Raw genomic sequence first — 20,194 nt, forward strand, 5'->3', positions numbered from 1 at the left:
ATTTCTGGCATTATTGAAAATTCAGCAGCAATAATTTAATTTCAGAAGTGTAAACTGTGAATTTATTCATCATGATTGATTAGCTGGTCTTGGTAAATTGTTCTGTGACTTTTTGTGTGATATTTGTGATGATCAGAATAAATGATTTCTATGACTACTTAGATTTTTATGATTTATTTTGGTTTTAATGGTCTCAATTTGGCGGTATAAATACATGAACTATGTAATTTTGCTAAATTGCGATTAATAAATCACAATAAATCACACTCCGCTGTGATTCCTGGAGCACTGTACAAATCCAGGATGCGACGACATAGGCCTGTGCATTGCCTGATAAGAAACTGGTTCTTAGTTTAAATATGTAATGATATTAATCTGACCACTTTTTGTTATGTTTCAACTATAAGTTTACATCTACGTGAGCAGGTCTTCCTGGTCTTCTCAGAGGATATTTTAAGCATTTTTAAGATTTAGGATATTTTTATACAATAAAACATGCCTGTACTTACTTCCATTCTTCTTCCTCTGTCGTTAAATCAGCCAAAAATTCAGGTACTAGTTGGTAGTCGATCAGAAGTCCGTGCAACCTATGGTATCGCGTTAAAATTATACCCAATTTTGGTTTATCTAGAAAATTTTGAAATTCTCAAACTCTGCTATTTCTTTACCGATTTCTAAAATTCACTTGTTTTACGATAGATAAGAATCAGTTCTGCATAAAAAGGTCAAACTTTGAACATTAGCCAATAAATAGCCTAGTTTTAGATTTTCAAAATTTACAACATGAACCAAAATCGGCTATAATTTTAATGCGCATCAAGTCCATATTTAACAAGTGAATACAGATACAGATTTTCTGTATATTTCCAGATTACTGTCGAGGAATTTAGAACTAGTGAAAGGCACATTTTTTTTACTAAAAAGGTGGGGTTTAATAAATATATTTTGACATAGCTTAGTAAACACGTTATTATTTATACTATATAAACTACCATATAGACTGTATACTAAATCGAGAATTTTTTACATCCAATTATCGCTCTGGCATAAAAAAATAGAAGCCATAGATACGATTCCTTTAGGAATTTAGGGAAAAGTTAAATGAAGTTCCAGCTGAAAATTCTAGGTTTGGATGCGCGCATGTGCAGTTTGCACTCTCTTTGCATAATCATAAAAGAATTTTATGTCGTTTTAATGAAAATTAATTAGCAACATTATGTCTGGTAAATTTTTTATTTTTTCGAGTTTGCAGTTATAAGTTTTTTGAATATGGAAAGAATATGTATATTGTGCTTGAAGGGATATTGTGAAAATCACATATCATTTAACAAATCTTAACGATCGTACACTAAAATGTCCGTATTTGAAACTAAATAAAATGTTGCACATTAAAAAGAAAATTCTCTTCTGACTGGAAAAGCCGTAAACCTTTCCATTCCAATATTCCAATATTTTTTTAACTTATCCATTTTAATCTACTCTACAGGAGGAAATGCGTTGCCTACTTCTGTACATTATTTATAACGTAAATCGAATATATTTTCGGGGATAATGAATAAACTTTGTTTGTCTTGTAGATGGAGGAAATTGAAATCGATAAGGCTCCAGGTGTCAGTTTCGGGCCGAAGTTTGAATGTTCTTGGGAAACTCCGATCATCGAATTATTTGAGGAGCAGGTGCTAAGATCCCGTGAATTCATTGCCATCGAAGAATATGGAGGCGAACGGATTTCGTATGAAGAAATCAACACAAAGGCGGAAATTGTATGCAACGCGATTATCAAATTATTTGATAAACTCGATAATACCGAAAGCTTCGTTGTCACCGTGCTTCCCGCATCAATTGATTTCCTAACTTGTCAAATTGCCATCCTCAAATCTGGATTTATCCATGCGCCCATGGATCCTGCAACTCCTTCTGAAAATATGGCCAGAAACATAGCCTTATTACCTAGACCAGTGCTGATAACCAGGAAGTCGATTCCACTTAGGTTTAAAGTTCCCGGGGAGGCTACCATGCTATATTTAGACGATCTTAACTACAATACTTTACAACAGGATAGTCTTAGAGTGCCCCGTCCTGCTTCCACCGCGCGCGATACAAATCTGCTCCTTTTCACGTCTGGATCATCCGGAAAACCGAAAGGTGTCCGCCTATCAAACGCCGCCCTACGAAATATAATTAATCTATCGTGGGAAACCTACAATCTTCAGGACACCTTGGAACGATCAATCTTCTATTTCAGTACGGGATTTGATCCCGTATTCAATCAAACTTGGCCATTTCTTACTTCCGGTGGAACTGTAGTGATCCCACCACCCAACATTCGAACCGATATGGCTGCTTTGCACAAATTTATTGAACAGGAAGCCATCACAGTAGCCCTTTTCCCTCCCACAGTCGCCTTTCACTTTCTGGACAAGAGCGACCTCACCCACTTAAAATGGCTGGGGTTTGGAGGTGAATGGATTTCCAGCATGGATGGGTTCAAGCTGTCGGAGAAACTAACGTTTAAAATCGACCACCAGTACGGGTTAACGGAAGGATGTGTAGTTCAGGCTGCAAAAATTTTTCTACCAGGCGAAACACTTGTGCCATCTGTCGGAGGTCCAATTGCGAATACCAACATCTTCATTGTTAAACAAGATGGTGTAAAATTTACAGAGATTGGGGAGGAAGGGGAAATTTACATTGGCGGAATTGGGGTCGCTGGGGAGTATTATAAAAATCCAGAAAAAAGTAAAGCCATGTTCGTCCCGTCCAAAATGGGAAAGCTGCTAAGAACGCGTGATTTAGGCTTATGGAGAGCCGACGGCACAATTCAAATAGTTGGTAGGACCGATGACCAAGTCAAGATTTGTGGGCATACTGTAAAACTCGGATTTGTAGAGGATGCACTAGCAAAAATTCCTGGCATTTCTAATCCTGCAGCGATATTTGACAAGACGACAATGTCAATCACTGCCTACTACACCAGGCAGAAGGGTGCCTCGTCGCATGCCGTAGTAACGTTAGAATTGGTTGCAAAACTATTAAAAAACATACTTCCCTTGCCAGCTATTCCGACCAAATTGATTCTCTTGGATAACATGCCGATAACCCTAAACGGCAAAATTGACAAGAAAAAGCTCCAATTCCGGGATGACAGACTTCCTCGTCACTGTGGAACCTTTGAAAATAAGACTTCCGCTAATGAAATACTCCAGTGGTCAAACGGGCCTGTCGTACGGATTCCTGATACCTCATTAATTCAAGAATTTGAAGATCAGACCCAACGTACCCCGCACGAGATAGCTGTTGAGCAAGGGGAACACCAGATGACGTTCGAAGAACTAAACAGTGCTGCCGAAGTGTTGGCAGGTGTGATCACGGCGAGAAATTTGGAAAAAAATCGCTTCGTAGTATCCTTCCTTCCACAATCCATGGATTTTGTCCTTGCTCAAATTGCAACTTTGAAATGTTCGCTGATTACTGTGCCATTGGACCCGTCCGCTCCAATTAGTAGGGTACAAGCTATACTGACCGATTTGGGAAACCCTCTCATCATAGTGGCAAGGGAACAAAATATCGTCCAACTAGTTGGACAGTATGACGTAATTACCTTGCAGGATATCGACTTCGAAAATTACCTTTTTGTTGAAGAAACATCTACTACTGGCAAAATATAATCCGCACCGGATACGGCCACCATATGCTATTACACCTCTGGAAGTACGGGTAGCCCAAAAGGCGTTATTCTCTCCAACAAGGCCCTTATCAACTGTGTCACCTTCCAATGGACGTTCCACTCCTTGAAGGAAAACAAAACCCGCGCCCTATTCTACAGCAGCCCCTCTTTCGATGCCGCATTCTTGCAGACGTGGCCATTCCTCACGTCCTGCGGCACCATTGTAATCCCACTGATGGAAATCCGACCAGATCTTACAGCCTTGGAAACATTTATCAAAACCGAAAAACTCCACTTTGTCATGGTTCCGCCAGCAATCGCGCACCATCTGATCGAGTCCAAGCACGATCTACCACTGCGACACTTGATCTACGTTGGTGAACTTTATCCTCAATTCGAAGGTCTGAAATTATCCAAGGATATCGCCTTCACAGTCGAAAATTGGTACGGTCTAACAGAAGCTACTATCGTTCAGGCCTGTTCTAAATATTTGCCGGGTCAAACGTTATCCCTCTCAGTGGGAAAACCGTTACCCAACACGCAGATCTTTGTGCTGAACCCAACTTCTCTCCAAATTTGTAAGGTTGATGAACTCGGTCAAGTATTTATTGGTGGGGTGTGCCTCGCCAAGGAATTTGTTAATCAAGACATGGAGAAGGATGCCTTCACTACTAATCCATACGGGCCAGGATGCTTGCTCAGAACTCGTGACGTCGCCATGTGGAGGGCTGATGGCGACCTGCAAATTATTGGACGGGATGTCCATGCCGCTCATATAGCGGGGAATCGCGTGGAGGCAATCGACGTGGAAATTGCATTAGCAAAATATCCTGGATTCAAGCAAGTGGTCGTAGTCTGCGCAAAAAATCCTGACAGAATTCTTGCCTATGCAACCACTAAAGTTGAACGCAACGTTGATTCTACGCTCCACTTCGAGGTTTCCAGGGTACGGGGCTTCTTGGCGAACTATCTTCCACAGTACGCTCTTCCGGTCAGTCTCACAATTCTGAACGAGTTTCCAATTACACCCACCAGTGGGAAGATCGATAGGAAACGATTGCTCGACCTGCATCCCTCAGAAGTCGAACAAACCCCACCCTGGACTACGATTCAAATCGAAATGGCAGCCTTATGGGCGAAAATTCTCCATCTCCCAAATACGTCTGGGATAAATCTGACCTCCACATTTTACTCTCTCGGCGGCAATTCCATCTCTGCGACTACCCTTATCAACAAAATTAAAGAGCCACCTTACTCTAAAAGTATATCGTTCAATTTGTTCCTTGAATGTCAAAGTTTGCAAAATTTTTGCACCTTTCTTACCGAATCGGAAGCAAGTATTCAACAAGGCGAAGAACTACCACGCAATTATTTGCGTGAGGAAGTAAAATCAGAATTGAGAAAAGTTCTTCTCAATTTGCCACAGCAACCTCTTCAAGGAATTAAGGGATCAACTATTGGAATTCTAATTACAGGAACGCCCGGTAATTTGGCGACATTTTTACTTCTAGAAATCATGCTATCGAACAAAGTGAATAACTCTTCCTTTGAAATATTCTGCCTCATAAGAACACTAAATGGTTCAAATTATACCGCCAAAGAAAGACTATTCCTCAAATGGACAGAGTTATTCCAATCCAATTTATCAGACCTTTTAAAAAACAACGAATCCATCAAAATTACACCACTCTCTGGAGATGTATCCCTCCCAATGTTGGGCATCCAAGACAATCCCAGCTATTGTCATCTCGTTGAAAAAGTCCACACCATATTCCACTGTGCCGCCGATGTCCACATGTTTAAAAGCTATGCCGCCATGAAATCCATAAATGTTGAGGGAACAAGGAATGTCATCCAATTCGCTCTGGCATCGAACCCTAACAAGAAAATTAACTACATATCCACAGGAGCGGTTTGCCAGGATTACGACGTGCCCTTAAAAACAGGCCCACTTGAGGGAGAAGGTCCTTTTTCAAGGGACGGGTATACATTACACAGCAGATGTAACCATCTCATTCAATACAGTAGCTCATATCACCCGAGACGTAAGCTACGGATGGCTTCTACGAGTCATACACGCCAATGGAGCCTCTATATTCTTCATTGCCCTGTACCTCCATGTAGGACGAGGGATCTACTATTCATCGTATACTTATATAATGACTTGAACGATAGGAGTCTTAATCTTATTTTTAGTGATAGCAACTGCTTTCATAGGGTATGTATTAATTTGAGGACAAATGTCATTTTGAGCCGCCACAGTAATTACAAATTTATTGTCAGCAATCCCTTATATAGGTTTAATATTAGTACAGTGAATTTGGGGGGGATTCGCGGTAGATAACGCTACACTCACGCGATTTTTTACATTCCACTTTGTTCTACCATTCATTATCGCCGGAATAACATTAGTGCACCTTCTATTTTTACATCAAACAGGATCAAATAACCCCCTAGGAGTTAATTCCAACTCAGATAGGATCCCCTTTCACCCTTATTATTCATTTAAAGACTTATTTGGGTTTATTATGCTTATATGAGGATTAGTATCACTAGCTTTAATACACCCCTATCTTCTAGGAGACACAGAAAATTTTATCCCTGCAAATCCTTTAGTTACCCCCGTTCATATCCAACCTGAATGATATTTTTTGTTCGCTTACGCTATCCTTCGGTCGATCCCTAATAAATTAGGAGGGGCTGCTGCTCTAGTAGTGTCTATTGCCATTTTATTAATTTTACCTATTACTCAAAAAAATAAATTAAAAAGAACTCAATTTAATCCTTTTAATCAAATAAATTTTTGATTAATGATTAATATTGTAATCTTATTAACTTGAATTGGAGCCCGACCGGCCGAAGACCCTTATATTCTTGTAGGGCAAATCTTAACTTTAATATATTTTTTATATTTTTTGACAAGACCTTTAGTCACTTTAACCTGAGAAAAAATTCTTAAATAATGTAAATAATTATTTAGCTTAAATAAAACAATTATCTTGAAAATAATTTACAGGAGTTTAAGCCTCCTAATAATTTAAGTTAAGAATTACGCCCATGAAATCTTAAAGAAAACAAAAAATACCAAAATCATTAATTTTTTATTGTTCTCTATTATGTTAGGACACCTGCATCAACTCCTAGCTTTAGCAAACCTTAACTTTATAATAATAAAAAAAATTATTAAATTAAGAGAGACAGGAAGAAAGGATTTTCAGGCTAAATATATTAATTTGTCATACCGAAACCGAGGTAAAGTGCCCCGAACTCAAATAAATCAATAACAAAAAAAGCCAATGAGTCCTAAAAATAAGCCTCTCACACCGCCTCCAAAAAATATACAACTAACTAAATAACTTATAAAAATGATTCTACCATATTCAGCTAAAAATAAAAGAGCAAACCCACCACTCCCGTACTCGATATTAAAGCCGGATACTAACTCAGACTCTCCCTCAGCAAAATCAAAAGGAGTGCGATTAGTTTCCGCAAGAATAGAACCTAGCCAACATAAAAAAATAGGAAATGACACTAAAATAAATCAAACTAAACTTTGGTATAAATGAAATTCATTCAAATTAAAAGAACCAGTCACAAAAATAAAAGACAAAAAAATTAAAGCTATTCTGACTTCATATGAAATTGTTTGCGCCACTCCACGGGTTGCGCCAAGTAAAGCATAATTTCTATTAGATGACCACCCTCTGGCCATTAAAGTGTAAACACCAAATCTAGTACAACAAAAAAAATAAACCCCCTAAATAAAAATTAATAAAAGAAGAACTAAGTGGAACAACTCTTCAAAGCAAAATAACTATAAATAGAGAAAAAACTGGGGCAAAATAAAAAGGAATTAAATTAGAAAGAAGAGGAATAGTTTGCTCTTTAATAAATAATTTAATTGCATCCCCAAAAGATTGTAAAATTCCAGTGAAGCCAACCTTATTAGGACCCTTACGAATCTGAATGTAACCTAAAATTTTACGCTCAAATAACACTATAAATGCTACTCTAACCAAAACCCCAACCACTAAAAATAAATAAGAAAAAATTATTATAAATAAATTTAAAAACACTACTAAGTAAAATTTAATTTTATATAAAGATTCTAAATCAATTGCACTAATCTGCCAACTTAGTAAATAAATAATTTAATGCTTAATCCTTTCGTACTAAAACACTAAAATTAAACTAAAAGATAGAAACCAACCTGGCTCACACCGGTTTGAACTCAAATCATGTAAAAATTTAATGGTCGAACAGACCATCTAATAAAAATGCTGCCCCTCAAAGAATTTTTAATTCAACATCGAGGTCGCAATCTAAAGTGTCGATAAGAACTCTCAACTTTAATAACGCTGTTATCCCTAAGGTAACTTCTATTAAATTTTATACTTAGAAGTTAATTAATTAAATAAAATTTATTAATAAGAAGTTAATTTTATTCTTTTATTGCCCCAATAAAATATACAACCTGGTTATTAACTAATAAAAATTTTAATACTTAACAGAATACATATATAAAGCTCTATAGGGTCTTATCGTCTAATTAGTCATTTAAGCATTTTCACTTAAAATTTTATTTCAATATATTTAAATAAATAAAACAAAGCCACGTTCAACCATTCATACAATCCTCTAATTAAAAGGCTAGTGATTATGCTACCTTTGCACGGTCATAATACCGCGGCCCTTAAATTTTCAGTGGGCAGGTTATACTTTTTATTTTATAAAAAAGAAATGTTTTTGTTAAACAATCGTGACTTAACTTAAAATCTCAATTCTATAAATAATTTTTAATGTTAATTCAACAACAAATACAAAATAATTTATTACTCTTTATTTTTCGAGAAAATTTTATAAAAAATTAATTAAACTCACACTAATACAAAAGGTACCTTTTGAGTACTTTTAAAATTTTTTATATTTAATGTTATTTCAACTTCCCCCTACGGACTATATAAAATTAAATTTTCTTTACTATACTAAAAAATTAATTAAATTAAAAAGTTATAATTTTAAAAATCATAATATTAGAGTCAATTCTAAATAAGCTCAGTGTAAATGAAATGCTTTACTTAAGCTATATTACATTAATCAAGATCCTCCTTCCGGAAAATATACTTTGTTACGACTTATCTAATTTTATAACTAGAGCGACGGGCGATATGTACATATTTTAGAGCTAAATTCAATTTTATTAACATAAAATTACTCTTAAATCCAATTTATCTATAATTACCAAATATAAAACCATTATTTAAATAAATGTAACCCATTGAGCCATTAAAATTCTACACCTTGATTTGACTTAAATCATATAAAAATTTTAGAAAAAACTTACAAATTAATTCTTAAGACAACGGTATATAAGAAAATTTAATGTTAATTATAGTGTAGTATCTTTTAACTAACAGGTTCCTCTAATAAGAATAAAATACCGCCAAATTCTTTAGGTTTTAAAAATTACTACCTTAGATATTTTATAAAATAAATAACTGGGTATCTAATCCAGGTCTTTTAATTAAAGTTTTAATTAAAATATAGGTTTACATAAAATAAAACTCAATTTCACTTAATTTTTTACTGTAAATAACTTTTATATTAAATTTTCTAAGAAGATTTATTAAACCGTAAGGTATAACCGCGAATGCTGGCACAAAATTTATTCAGAATTTACATAAATTTTTATGCCTAAATTAGTTTCATAATATAAAATACTGCCCTATTACATGTATAAAATTTATAAAATAAATCATTAAGCTAAAATCAAACTTTTCTGCCCAAAGTATAAACCCCCATATTTTTTTAACTATTTTTTTAAGCATAATAGTTAAAAAAATATTATATTAAATATTTTATATATATATATGTAGATTTATATATATAATAAATTTAAACATATTATTATAGCCTTAATTGATTGATTATTTTAGATGAATCTTTGATTATTTATTCGTTAATTTTTATTATTAATTTTAAGTATATTGATGGTTACGTTATTTTTTTTTTATACATATAAAATATGTATATATATTTATAGATATTTTTATTTATTAATAAATATATATATTTATGCATATGTATATACTAATATATTCATATAAATAAATATATATAAATAATATATATATATATATATAATAACCATACATATACATATAATTAATATTTATATATATTATATATACATATATATATATATACATATATATATACATATGCTACACATAACCTCATTAACGCAAAAAAAAACATTAAAACATCTTATAATGCACTAAGAAAAAATTAATAATGTGCCTGAAAAAAGGGCTATTTTGATAGAATAGATCATGTATTTGTACCTTTATTTATAAATAATAGAATTGCACTATTTCTGTTAAATTCAAAATTTAATGTTCATTTAAACTAATTTATAAATTTTATGAACCTAGCCAACCACACACACAATTAATATAAAGGTAACCTAAATAAGCTAAAGGGTTCATACCCCTTCTATAAGAGTGAAATCTCTTCCTTTTTAATGTTCTTTAAAAATTATCAATTAACATTTGTAACCACTACATTTTTAGGCACTTTAATGGCAGTATCGTCTAACTCATGAATTCTTTGTTGAATCGGCCTAGAAATTAACCTAATAAGATTTATCCCTTTAATTTTAAGAGACCTTAATTTTAAATCTACAGAGACAGCAATCAAATATTTTTTAACCCAGGCGGTCGCTTCTTTCATTTTAATTACAGCTGCATCCTTTACAGCCCTTCAAATAAAAAATTATTACTTAGAAAGAATAAACTTTTTTTTATTTTCAGCCCTGTCTATCAAAGCAGGCCTAGCCCCCTTTCACATCTGATTTCCTCAAGTTACTGAATTCATCTCTTGATTTAAATGTTTTATCATCTTCACCTGACAAAAAATTGCCCCATTCATATTAATTATTAATTTTAATATCAGTGTGTTTACTTATTTTATTATTATTATATCAGCAACTGCTGGCGCACTTGGAGGACTAAACCAAATAAGTAGAAAAATTCTATTAACCTATTCTTCGATTTCACACTCAGCATGAATACTCATAGTAGCCTCTTTGTCTTTAAAATTTTGAACTTTTTATTTTTTAATTTATTTTTTTGTTTTATCACCAATCATTTTCGTTATAAATTTTTTAAATTTTAAAAAAATTAAAGAAATTAATTCCTCTAAAATTAATCTTAAAACGAAATTAGTACTAAGAACTCTAATTATATCACTTGGGGGGCTCCCCCCGTTCTTAGGGTTTTTAAGAAAATTAATCGCCTTAACAGTAGCTGTAAAAACTTTCCCCATAGTAATTATAATTACATTGGTTGCGTCTTCTTTAGTTTCACTTTATTTTTACACTAAAATATTTTTTAATTCTTTAACAGCTAGCCTCCCTGAAAAAAAAATCTCATCGAGTAAAAAAAATTAATAAATTCATCATTTTCTCCCTAACCGGAAATTTAATTTTATCAAATTTAGTTTTATTAATTTAAAGTTTTAAGTTAATAAAACTAAAAGCCTTCAAAGCTTTAATTAAGATGGGAGCCTTAAACTTTAAGTTAAGAGCTTAACGCCACTTTAAGATTTGCAATCCTAACTCATAATTGAATACATAACATTATAATAAAAGAGTACACCACTCGTAATTAAATTTACAGTTTAACACCTAAACTCAGCCATTTTATTCTGAAACGTTGACTTTTTTCAACCAACCACAAAGATATGGACTATGTATTTAATTTTTGGAGTTTGATCTGCTATGGTCGGCACCGCATTTAGAGTTTTAATCCGCTTGGAATTAGGTCAACCAGGTTCTTTTATTGGAGATGACCAAATTTATAATGTAATAGTAACAGCCCATGCTTTTATTATAATTTTCTTCATAGTTATGCCTATCATAATTGGGGGGTTTGGAAACTGACTAGTTCCACTAATAATCGGCGCCCCAGATATGGCGTTCCCTCGAATAAATAATATAAGTTTTTGACTTCTTCCACCTTCATTAATCTTACTTTTATCAGGAGGACTGGTGGAAAGAGGAGCAGGCACAGGTGAACTGTATACCCCCCTTTATCAAGAGGCATCGCCCACGCTGGAGCTTCTGTAGATTTATCAATTTTCAGACTTCACCTTGCTGGGGCAAGTTCAATCTTGGGGGCAGTAAATTTTATTACAACTATCATCAACATACGAGTTGAGGGTATGACTTGGGATCGAACTCCTTTATTTGTTTGATCGGTTTTTTTAACCGCTATCCTTCTCCTGCTTTCCCTTCCAGTTCTTGCTGGAGCCATTACAATACTTTTAACAGATCGTAACCTAAATACTTCATTTTTCGACCCTGCCGGGGGCGGCGACCCTATCTTGTACCAACACTTGTTTTGATTTTTTGGTCACCCAGAAGTTTATATTTTAATTCTTCCGGGTTTGGCATAATTTCACATATTATTACATTTGAAAGAGGTAAAAAACAAACTTTCGGTCAATAGGTATAATTTACGCGATAATAGCAATCGGTCTTCTAGGATTTATCGTTTGAGCACATCATATATTTACTGTGGGAATAGATGTAGACACTCGTGCTTACTTTACAGCCGCCACTATAATTATTGCCATCCCCACAGGAGTGAAAATTTTTAGCTGAGTGCGACACTTCAAGGAAGAGCTTTAATTATCACCCCAACTTTAATATGAGCCATAGGCTTTGTATTTTTATTTACTGTGGGGGGTCTCACAGGAATTATTTTAGCTAACTCTTCACTTGACATCGTACTTCACGACACTTACTATGTAGTCGCCCACTTTCACTATGTTTTATCTATAGGGGGCTGTGTTTGCAATTATAGGAGGCTTAATTCATTGATTTCCTTTATTTACAGGAGTAAATTTAAATCCTAAGTGACTAAAAATTCAATTTTATACTATGTTCATTGGGGTTAATATAACATTTTTCCCCCAACACTTTTTAGGACTAAACGGCATGCCTCGACGTTATTCAGACTACCCCGATGCATTTACTACTTGAAACGTATTATCTTCGTTAGGAAGTATACCTCAGTAGCTGCCGTTATTCTATTCAGCTTTATTATTTGGGAATCTATTTCGACTGCCCGCCTAGAGTCCATAACTTTATTTACTCTTCATCAATTGAATGACTTCAAAATACACCCCCATCCGAACACTCATACTCGGAGCTATCCTTAGTCACACATTTTTAATGTGGCAGATTAGTGCAGTAACTTAAAATTCAAAAATGAATAATTTATTCTTTTAAAAATTGCAACTTGAGCGGCTTTAGGGTTCCAAAACGCTTCTTCACCTTTAATAGAACAACTAATCTTTTTCCATGACCACACCCTAACAATTTTGATTTTAATTATTTCTATTGTAGGATTTAATTTATTCTCAACTATACACAACACAAATATTGACCAACATATAATAGAATCCCAAGGTTTAGAATTATTTTGAACTATTATCCCAAGTTTTATTTTAATTTTTATCGGCCTTCCTTCTATTCGCTTATTATATTTATTAGATGAGGTCTATAACCCGGCAATCACCATTAAAACTATCGGACATCAATGATATTGATCTTACGAATATTCAGATTTTATTAACTTAGAATTTGACTCATACATAATCCCGTCAAATGAAATAGAAATAAATATATTTCGTTTAATTGACGTTGATAACCGAATAATAGCCCCTCTGAACTCCCAAGTCCGCACTTTAATTACAGCTGCTGATGTTTTACACTCATGAACAGTCCCAAGAATGGGAATTAAAGCTGACGCTGTGCCAGGACGTCTAAACCAAGTTAATTTTTATACAAACCGCCCTGGACTATTTTTCGGGCAATGCTCAGAAATTTGCGGAGCAAATCATAGATTTATGCCCATCGTAATTGAAACAATTCCAGGAAAAAACTTCATTAAATGAGTAAAAAATATATCTAAATAAACTATTCATTAAGTGGCTGAAAGTAAGCGTCGGTCTCTTAAACCGTTTCATAACAATTTAACAAATGTTTTTAATGAAAAAATTAGTTAACATTATTTATAATATAGTTTTGTCAAGACTAAGTGGTTTAAAAACATTTTTTTATTCCTCAAATAGCACCCATTATATGGCTACCTCTTTTTTTATTGTTCTCTTGGCTATTCCTTCTATCTGTAATTAAAATTTCTAATATTAAAAATACTAATATGAATGCCAACGTTGGTCAAACTAATACCCCACTTAGTGGCAACGAAACCGGCCATATAAATTGAAAATGATAATAACTAATTTATTTTCAGTGTTTGATCCTTCATCTATAATTTTTGTATCTTTAAACTGAATTAGATCATTAATTGTTTTAATGATTCTAACCCCTATGTTTTGAGTCACCCCTAATAAATTTTTTTTATCAACCTTAAAAATTTGCAAAAAACTTCATGATGAATTTAAAATACTGCTAGGGCCCCACTCATCAGTAGGAAGAACTATCCCATTTATCTCTTTATTGATATTTATTTTAATAAATAATTTTATGGGTTTATTTCCATACATTTTTACAGCTTCAAGACATATAGTTTTGACCTTAACTTTAAGATTACCTCTATGATTATCATTTATGATGTACGGCTGATTAAATTATACCAAACATATGTTCGCCCATTTAGTGCCACAGAGCACTCCAAATTTATTAATACCATTTATAGTGTTAATCGAATCAATTAGAAATGTAATCCGACCTTTAACTTTGGCAGTCCGACTTATAGCTAATATGGTAGCAGGACACCTATTAATAACTCTTTTGGGCAACCAAACAGCAGCCGCCTCTAACTTAATCTTAGCTAGATTAATCTTAACCCAAATTCTTTTATTAACCCTAGAATCTGCTGTAGCTATAATTCAATCTTACGTTTTTGCGGTGTTATCAACGCTATACGCTAGAGAAATTACACCCCACTAAATAAGTAATGATAATAAAAAGAGACCACTCATTCCACTTAGTAGACCTAAGTCCGTGGCCCCTTACTGGGGCCACGGGCGCTTTCATTTTAACTACAGGCATTGTAAAATGGTTCCAAGAAATAAATATAAATTTATTTTTATTCGGCATAATAATTATAGCCCTAACTTGCATTCAATGATGGCGTGATATCAGACGAGAGGGGACCTTTCAGGGACTCCACACTTCAATTGTAGCCAAGGGATTACGCTGAGGTATAATTTTATTTATTACATCTGAAGTATTATTTTTTTTCTCGTTTTTCTGAGCATTCTTCCATAGAAGTCTTGCCCCTTCTATAGAAATCGGTTTAATATGACCCCCTAAGGGGGTACTCCCGTTTAACCCATTTCAAGTCCCCCTCTTAAATACTATTATTCTTCTTGGTTCAGGCGTAACAGTAACTTGAGCCCACCACAGAATTATAGAAAATAATTTTTCCCAAGCATTCCTAGGGCTGCTATTAACAGTCACCCTAGGTGTATATTTTACTTCACTTCAAGCTCTTGAATACTGAGAAGCATCTTTTACAATCTCAGACTCAGCATATGGGTCAACTTTTTTTATAGCAACAGGATTTCATGGGATCCACGTAATTATTGGCACAACATTTCTTACTGTGTGTCTCTCACGACATATAAAAAGTCACTTCTCAAGAAATCACCATTTTGGTTTTGAAGCAGCTGCTTGATACTGACATTTTGTTGACGTGGTGTGACTTTTTCTTTACATAAGTATCTACTGATGGGGAGGTTAGAGTATATTTATAGTATAAAAAGTACACCTAACTTCCAATTAGAAAGTTCAAATTTGTTAGATAAATATAATTTTAATAATATTTACTATCTCATTCGGGCTACCCACAATTTTAATTTTATTAAACTCTTTTATTGCAAAAAAAAATATACAAGAACGAGAAAAACCTTCAGCATTCGAATGCGGATTCGACCCCAAAAGATCCTCACGACTTCCTTTTTCTCTTCGGTTCTATTTAATCGCAGTGGTATTTTTAATTTTTGATGTAGAAATTACTCTAATTATCCCCCTGCCAGTTATTCTTACATCAATAAATTGAGCCCACACTCTAACTCTATTAACATTCTTCATCTTAATTCTTTTAATGGGACTTCTACATGAATGGAACCAAGGAGCCTTAGACTGAAAATAATATTGTATATCAATAAAATAAAGGATTGTAGTTAAAAATAACATCTGGGTTGCATTCAGAAAGTACTGTAAAAGTCTATCTTACACTAGTAAGAAGCGAAAAATCGCGGTCAGTTTCGACCTGAAAATTTGGGTTCTCCCCTTATTTTAAAGGAAGCCAAAGAAGCGGCGAGCCACTGTTAATGGCTATTAGGCACTCAGCCTCTTTAATAAGAAAAGGGAGCCAAATTTAAGCCGCTAACTTAAAATTTTAACGGTTAAACTCCGTTATTTTCTTTTTTCTATTTTAGTTTAATTAAAAACAAAACATTTTCAATGTTTAAATAAATAAATATATTTTTATGGGATACATTTTCAAGACTCAGTCTTCCCCTACAACTTCAACGTAGTGCTCTTTTATATAAGCTATAAAAATATAAACTAAGCTAAAAATAAAACCAATACACCCATAAAGAAACTAAATATGAAGAATTTCATTCTTACGGAATTTAATACATCTGCCTTGGAAGAAATAAACTTAGATTTGTCAATAAATCCTTGCCCCCCTAAAAATTCCACTCAACCTTGGTCCACAAGATTTAAAATTTTTACGCCGTACTTAATAATAGGAGTCAGAGCAAAAGTAGAAATAAAAGGAAGTAGTCACATAGAACCTAAAAAATAGGCTAAACCTGAGGTAGAACTAATTTTCTTTATGACCTTAAAGTCTACTAAGAAAAAATAAATAAAGAAAAAACTAAAAATTATAGTAACGACCAATAATTTAAGCCACAGGGGTAGAAAAATAAAATTCATAGGAAATAGATAAACTCTAAGCCACCCGCCAGCCAAAACTGACATAAAAATTAAAAATGTTATCGGAATTAGCATATTAATTCTCTCAGCTAAACTTAAAAAATACCGGTTACCCATGTTATTAAAGAAAGAAAAATACAAAAGGCGAACGGAGTACGTTAATGTAAACAATGTAGATAAAACTATTAAGCATCCCATAATTAAATTTATTTTCCCTTGAAAAAAAAATTCAATAATTATATCCCTAGAAAAAAATCCTGATAAAAACGGAAACCCACAAAGAGCTATTGAAGAAATAATGAAGTACAAAGATGTAACTGGGCAAGAAATCATTAACCCTCCTATCGCTCGAATATCCTGAGTGTCCCCTATAGAATGAATAAACACCCCAGCACATAGAAATAATAGGGATTTAAATATAGCATGAGTTAAAAGATGGAAAAAGGCATACTCGTAGAAGCCCAGCCCCAAAGATGTTATTATTAACCCGAGCTGACTTAGTGTTGATAAGGCAATAATTTTTTTTAAATCTATCTCAAAATTAGCCCCTAAACCTGATATAAATATAGTCAACATACCAATAAATAATAAAAAATTATTAATACCTAAAGTGTAATTAAACCGAATTAATAGATACACCCCAGCTGTAACTAAAGTAGATGAATGCACAAGAGCCGAAACTGGGGTGGGGGCTGCCATAGCCGCAGGTAGCCAAGCAGAAAAGGGTATTTGAGCTCTTTTTGTTATAGCTGCTAAAATTACTAGGATAACTATAAAAGAAACTACTTCGTACGAATAGACAAACTGCGAATAAAAAAAATTCCATCTACCAAAATTCAGTAGCCATGAAATGCATAAAAGAATAGCTACGTCACCCACACGGTTAGAGAGAACTGTAATTATACCCGCATTTGCTCTTTTTACATTTTGGTAATAAATTACTAAACAATACGACACAAGACCGAGTCCGTCCCACCCTAATAAGATTCTAATTATGTTAGGGCTTAAAATTATAAAGACCATACTCAAGACAAAGAAATATACTAAAAAAATAAACCGAGTTAAAAACTTGTCCCCCTCTATATATATGATTCTATAGAAAAGTACCATAGAAGAAATAAATATTACGAGCCCTGTGAATCTCAAACTTATTCAATCAAAAATAAGAATTATAATAATAGAAGTTGATCTAAAAGAAAATATTTCTCATTCAACAAATATAGTTTCAGCAGAAAGAAAATATAAAAGACCAAACCGCATACTGATTAAGCTAGCCACTAATAATAAAACCCCTAAATAAAAAGGTAAAACCAAATAAAATATTACTTAAAGGGCTCCCCCATCTATAGAATCACAAACTAAAATTTTTCTTAAACTATTTAAATGAAATTATTTAGTAAAGTGTAAAAATAAAATTAGACCCTAAAACTAAAAAATTTACTGGGACAATGTGAAGTCTAATAGTGTGAATCTCACGAACATTAGAATGAACAAACCCATATAGTGAGTTATAAGAAGGCCCGTGTTGTGAAAACGAAAATATAAATAATGTAAAAACCGCCCCTAAAAAGGAGCCTAGGGGAAAGAATAAAAGTATAATATAATCGTAACTCATAATTCTAGCTATCAAAAAAATCTCTGATAATAAATTAATAGTCGGAGGGGCAGCAATATTCGACGCACAGAGAAAAAATATTAGTAAAGAAAAAATAGGAAAACTTAAAATAAGCCCTTTATTAATAAAAAAACTTCGGCTCCCAGTTCGTTCATAGTATAAGTTAACCATACAAAATAAACCTGAAGAGGAAACTCCATGAGCTACTATCATCACTAAGGCCCCCATAAATCCCCATGAATAGAGAGTTATTAACCCCCCAATCACCATAGCTATATGGGCTACTGAAGAGTACGCTACTAAAGCTTTAAAATCATTCAAACGACAACACAAGATCCCTGTAAACATTATTCTAGCTAATCTTAGCCCTATAAAGTAAGGGCTAAACTTTATAACTGAAACCCCTGTGATGCTAAGAACTCGTATAAGACCGTAGCCCCCTAACTTTAATAAAACCCCAGCTAAAATTATCGAGCCTGCCACGGGGGCCTCAACATGAGCTTTAGGGAGTCACAAATGTGTAAAATACATAGGGAGTTTAACTAAAAAGGCTATCGAACCCATAAAAGCAGTAATAACAAAGAAATTAAAACCTGAAAATGAATAAAAAAGTAATTCCCTGTAAAATAAAGAAACACTACCTCCAATTATATATAAGTACATAATTAATAAAAGTAAAGGTAACGACGCTGTGAGCGTATAAAATAAAAAATATATTCCTGCTTGAACACGCTCAGGTTGGTAGCCCCAACCCATAATAATTAAAAGTGTAGGGATTAAAGAAACCTCAAAAAAAAAATAAAAAAATATTAAGTTACCCGAAAAAAAAGTCAATAGTAAAATAAAAAGTAACAAAAAAACAAAACTATAAAAATAAAAAGTATGCTCCTTGAAACGAAAAATTTTATATCTAGAAAAAATTATTAAAATTCTAACCCAAGCTCTTAGAGACACTAAAATAAATCTAATCCCGTCATAATAAAATAAAGAGTCTAAGTAAAACGTTTCTGGCTGACCCACTAATGTGTAAATTACTAGATAAACAGAAATAAATGTTAATACATAAATTAAATTTAATTTAAACTTCTTTAAAAACCCTATAAATAAAAAATAAAAAATAAATTTACTATCATAAATTTTAAAAAAAATTAAAAGACTTAAAATAATCGCCTCCATGAGTCCGTCTTATCGTCACTAAAATAGAAAGACCTAAAGCACCCTCACATGCTGTAAAAGTAATATAAACTAAAGAATAGAAAAAGTCTCCTTTTCTCAATAATGCTAATAATAAAAGAAAAACCCCTAATCTAATGTATTCAAGTCTTAAAAGAACAGACAAAAGATGATCCCGCTTAGAGCACACAATCCAAATCCCAGAAAGAATAATTAAACCTCTAATAAAAGATAAAAATATAAGTTTTTATAGTTAATTTTATAATATTAGTTTTGTAAACTTAAGTATGCTTAAAGCATAAAAACTTCAAAATTAAGTTATCCACTTTTTTCCAACTTCCAAAGCTAATATTTTTCATAAATTAAATTTTGTATAAAAATATTTTTGTTAACTTCCGCAAGAATTAGAGCTATATTTTATCTAAGAAGACACCATACTTATCTTTTCCTTCATAATTCCAAGAACGCAACGTTTTCCCAAGTGCTGTCGCAATCGTAGACTTCATATCTTTAGCAACTTCTCGTTGTATATCTTTTATTTGAATTGAGCGCCGCGTCGAGAATATCTTATTTTTTCCCGTGTATCCCTCCACTTTAAGAAACTTATCGCACTGGTCCCAAATCTTGGCCGAGTTCAGTTTTGTGTACAAGTCCCCCGCAAATATCAAGGGGAGATGGAACCATGCCCATAGTTTTATGTAAAGAAATTTCCATGGGTCTATGCATGACTTTTCGAGATTCACAATCCATGGAGTCT

General features: G+C 33.2%; 1 protein-coding gene and 1 long non-coding RNA gene across 2 annotated transcripts; one reads left to right on the top strand and one right to left on the bottom strand.

Annotated features, from left to right (window-relative positions):
• The first annotated feature begins 1,577 nt into the window (after positions 1-1,577).
• LOC110860197 (gramicidin S synthase 2) lies at positions 1,578-3,668 on the top strand. The gene has a single exon (XM_022109251.1). The coding sequence runs from the start codon at positions 1,578-1,580 to the stop codon at positions 3,666-3,668; it is 2,091 nt and encodes a 696-aa protein (XP_021964943.1).
• A 4,138-nt stretch (positions 3,669-7,806) lies between these two features.
• Positions 7,807-17,286, bottom strand: LOC118439052. The gene is made up of 3 exons (XR_004837208.1): positions 17,272-17,286; positions 15,407-15,411; positions 7,807-8,435 (listed from the first exon to the last, which is right to left on the bottom strand). It is a non-coding gene; the product is annotated as an uncharacterized LOC118439052 (long non-coding RNA).
• Between the last annotated feature and the right edge of the window lie 2,908 nt (positions 17,287-20,194).

The sequence above is a fragment of the Folsomia candida genome, unplaced genomic scaffold, assembly GCF_002217175.1.
Source record: "Folsomia candida strain VU population unplaced genomic scaffold, ASM221717v1 Fcan01_Sc030, whole genome shotgun sequence".
NCBI lineage: Eukaryota > Metazoa > Arthropoda > Collembola > Entomobryomorpha > Isotomidae > Folsomia > Folsomia candida.

Coding starts and splice junctions, on each gene's coding strand:
- LOC110860197 (XM_022109251.1), top strand. CDS start 1,578: ATGGAGGAAATTGAAATCGATAAGGCTCCAGGTGTCAGTTTCGGGCCG.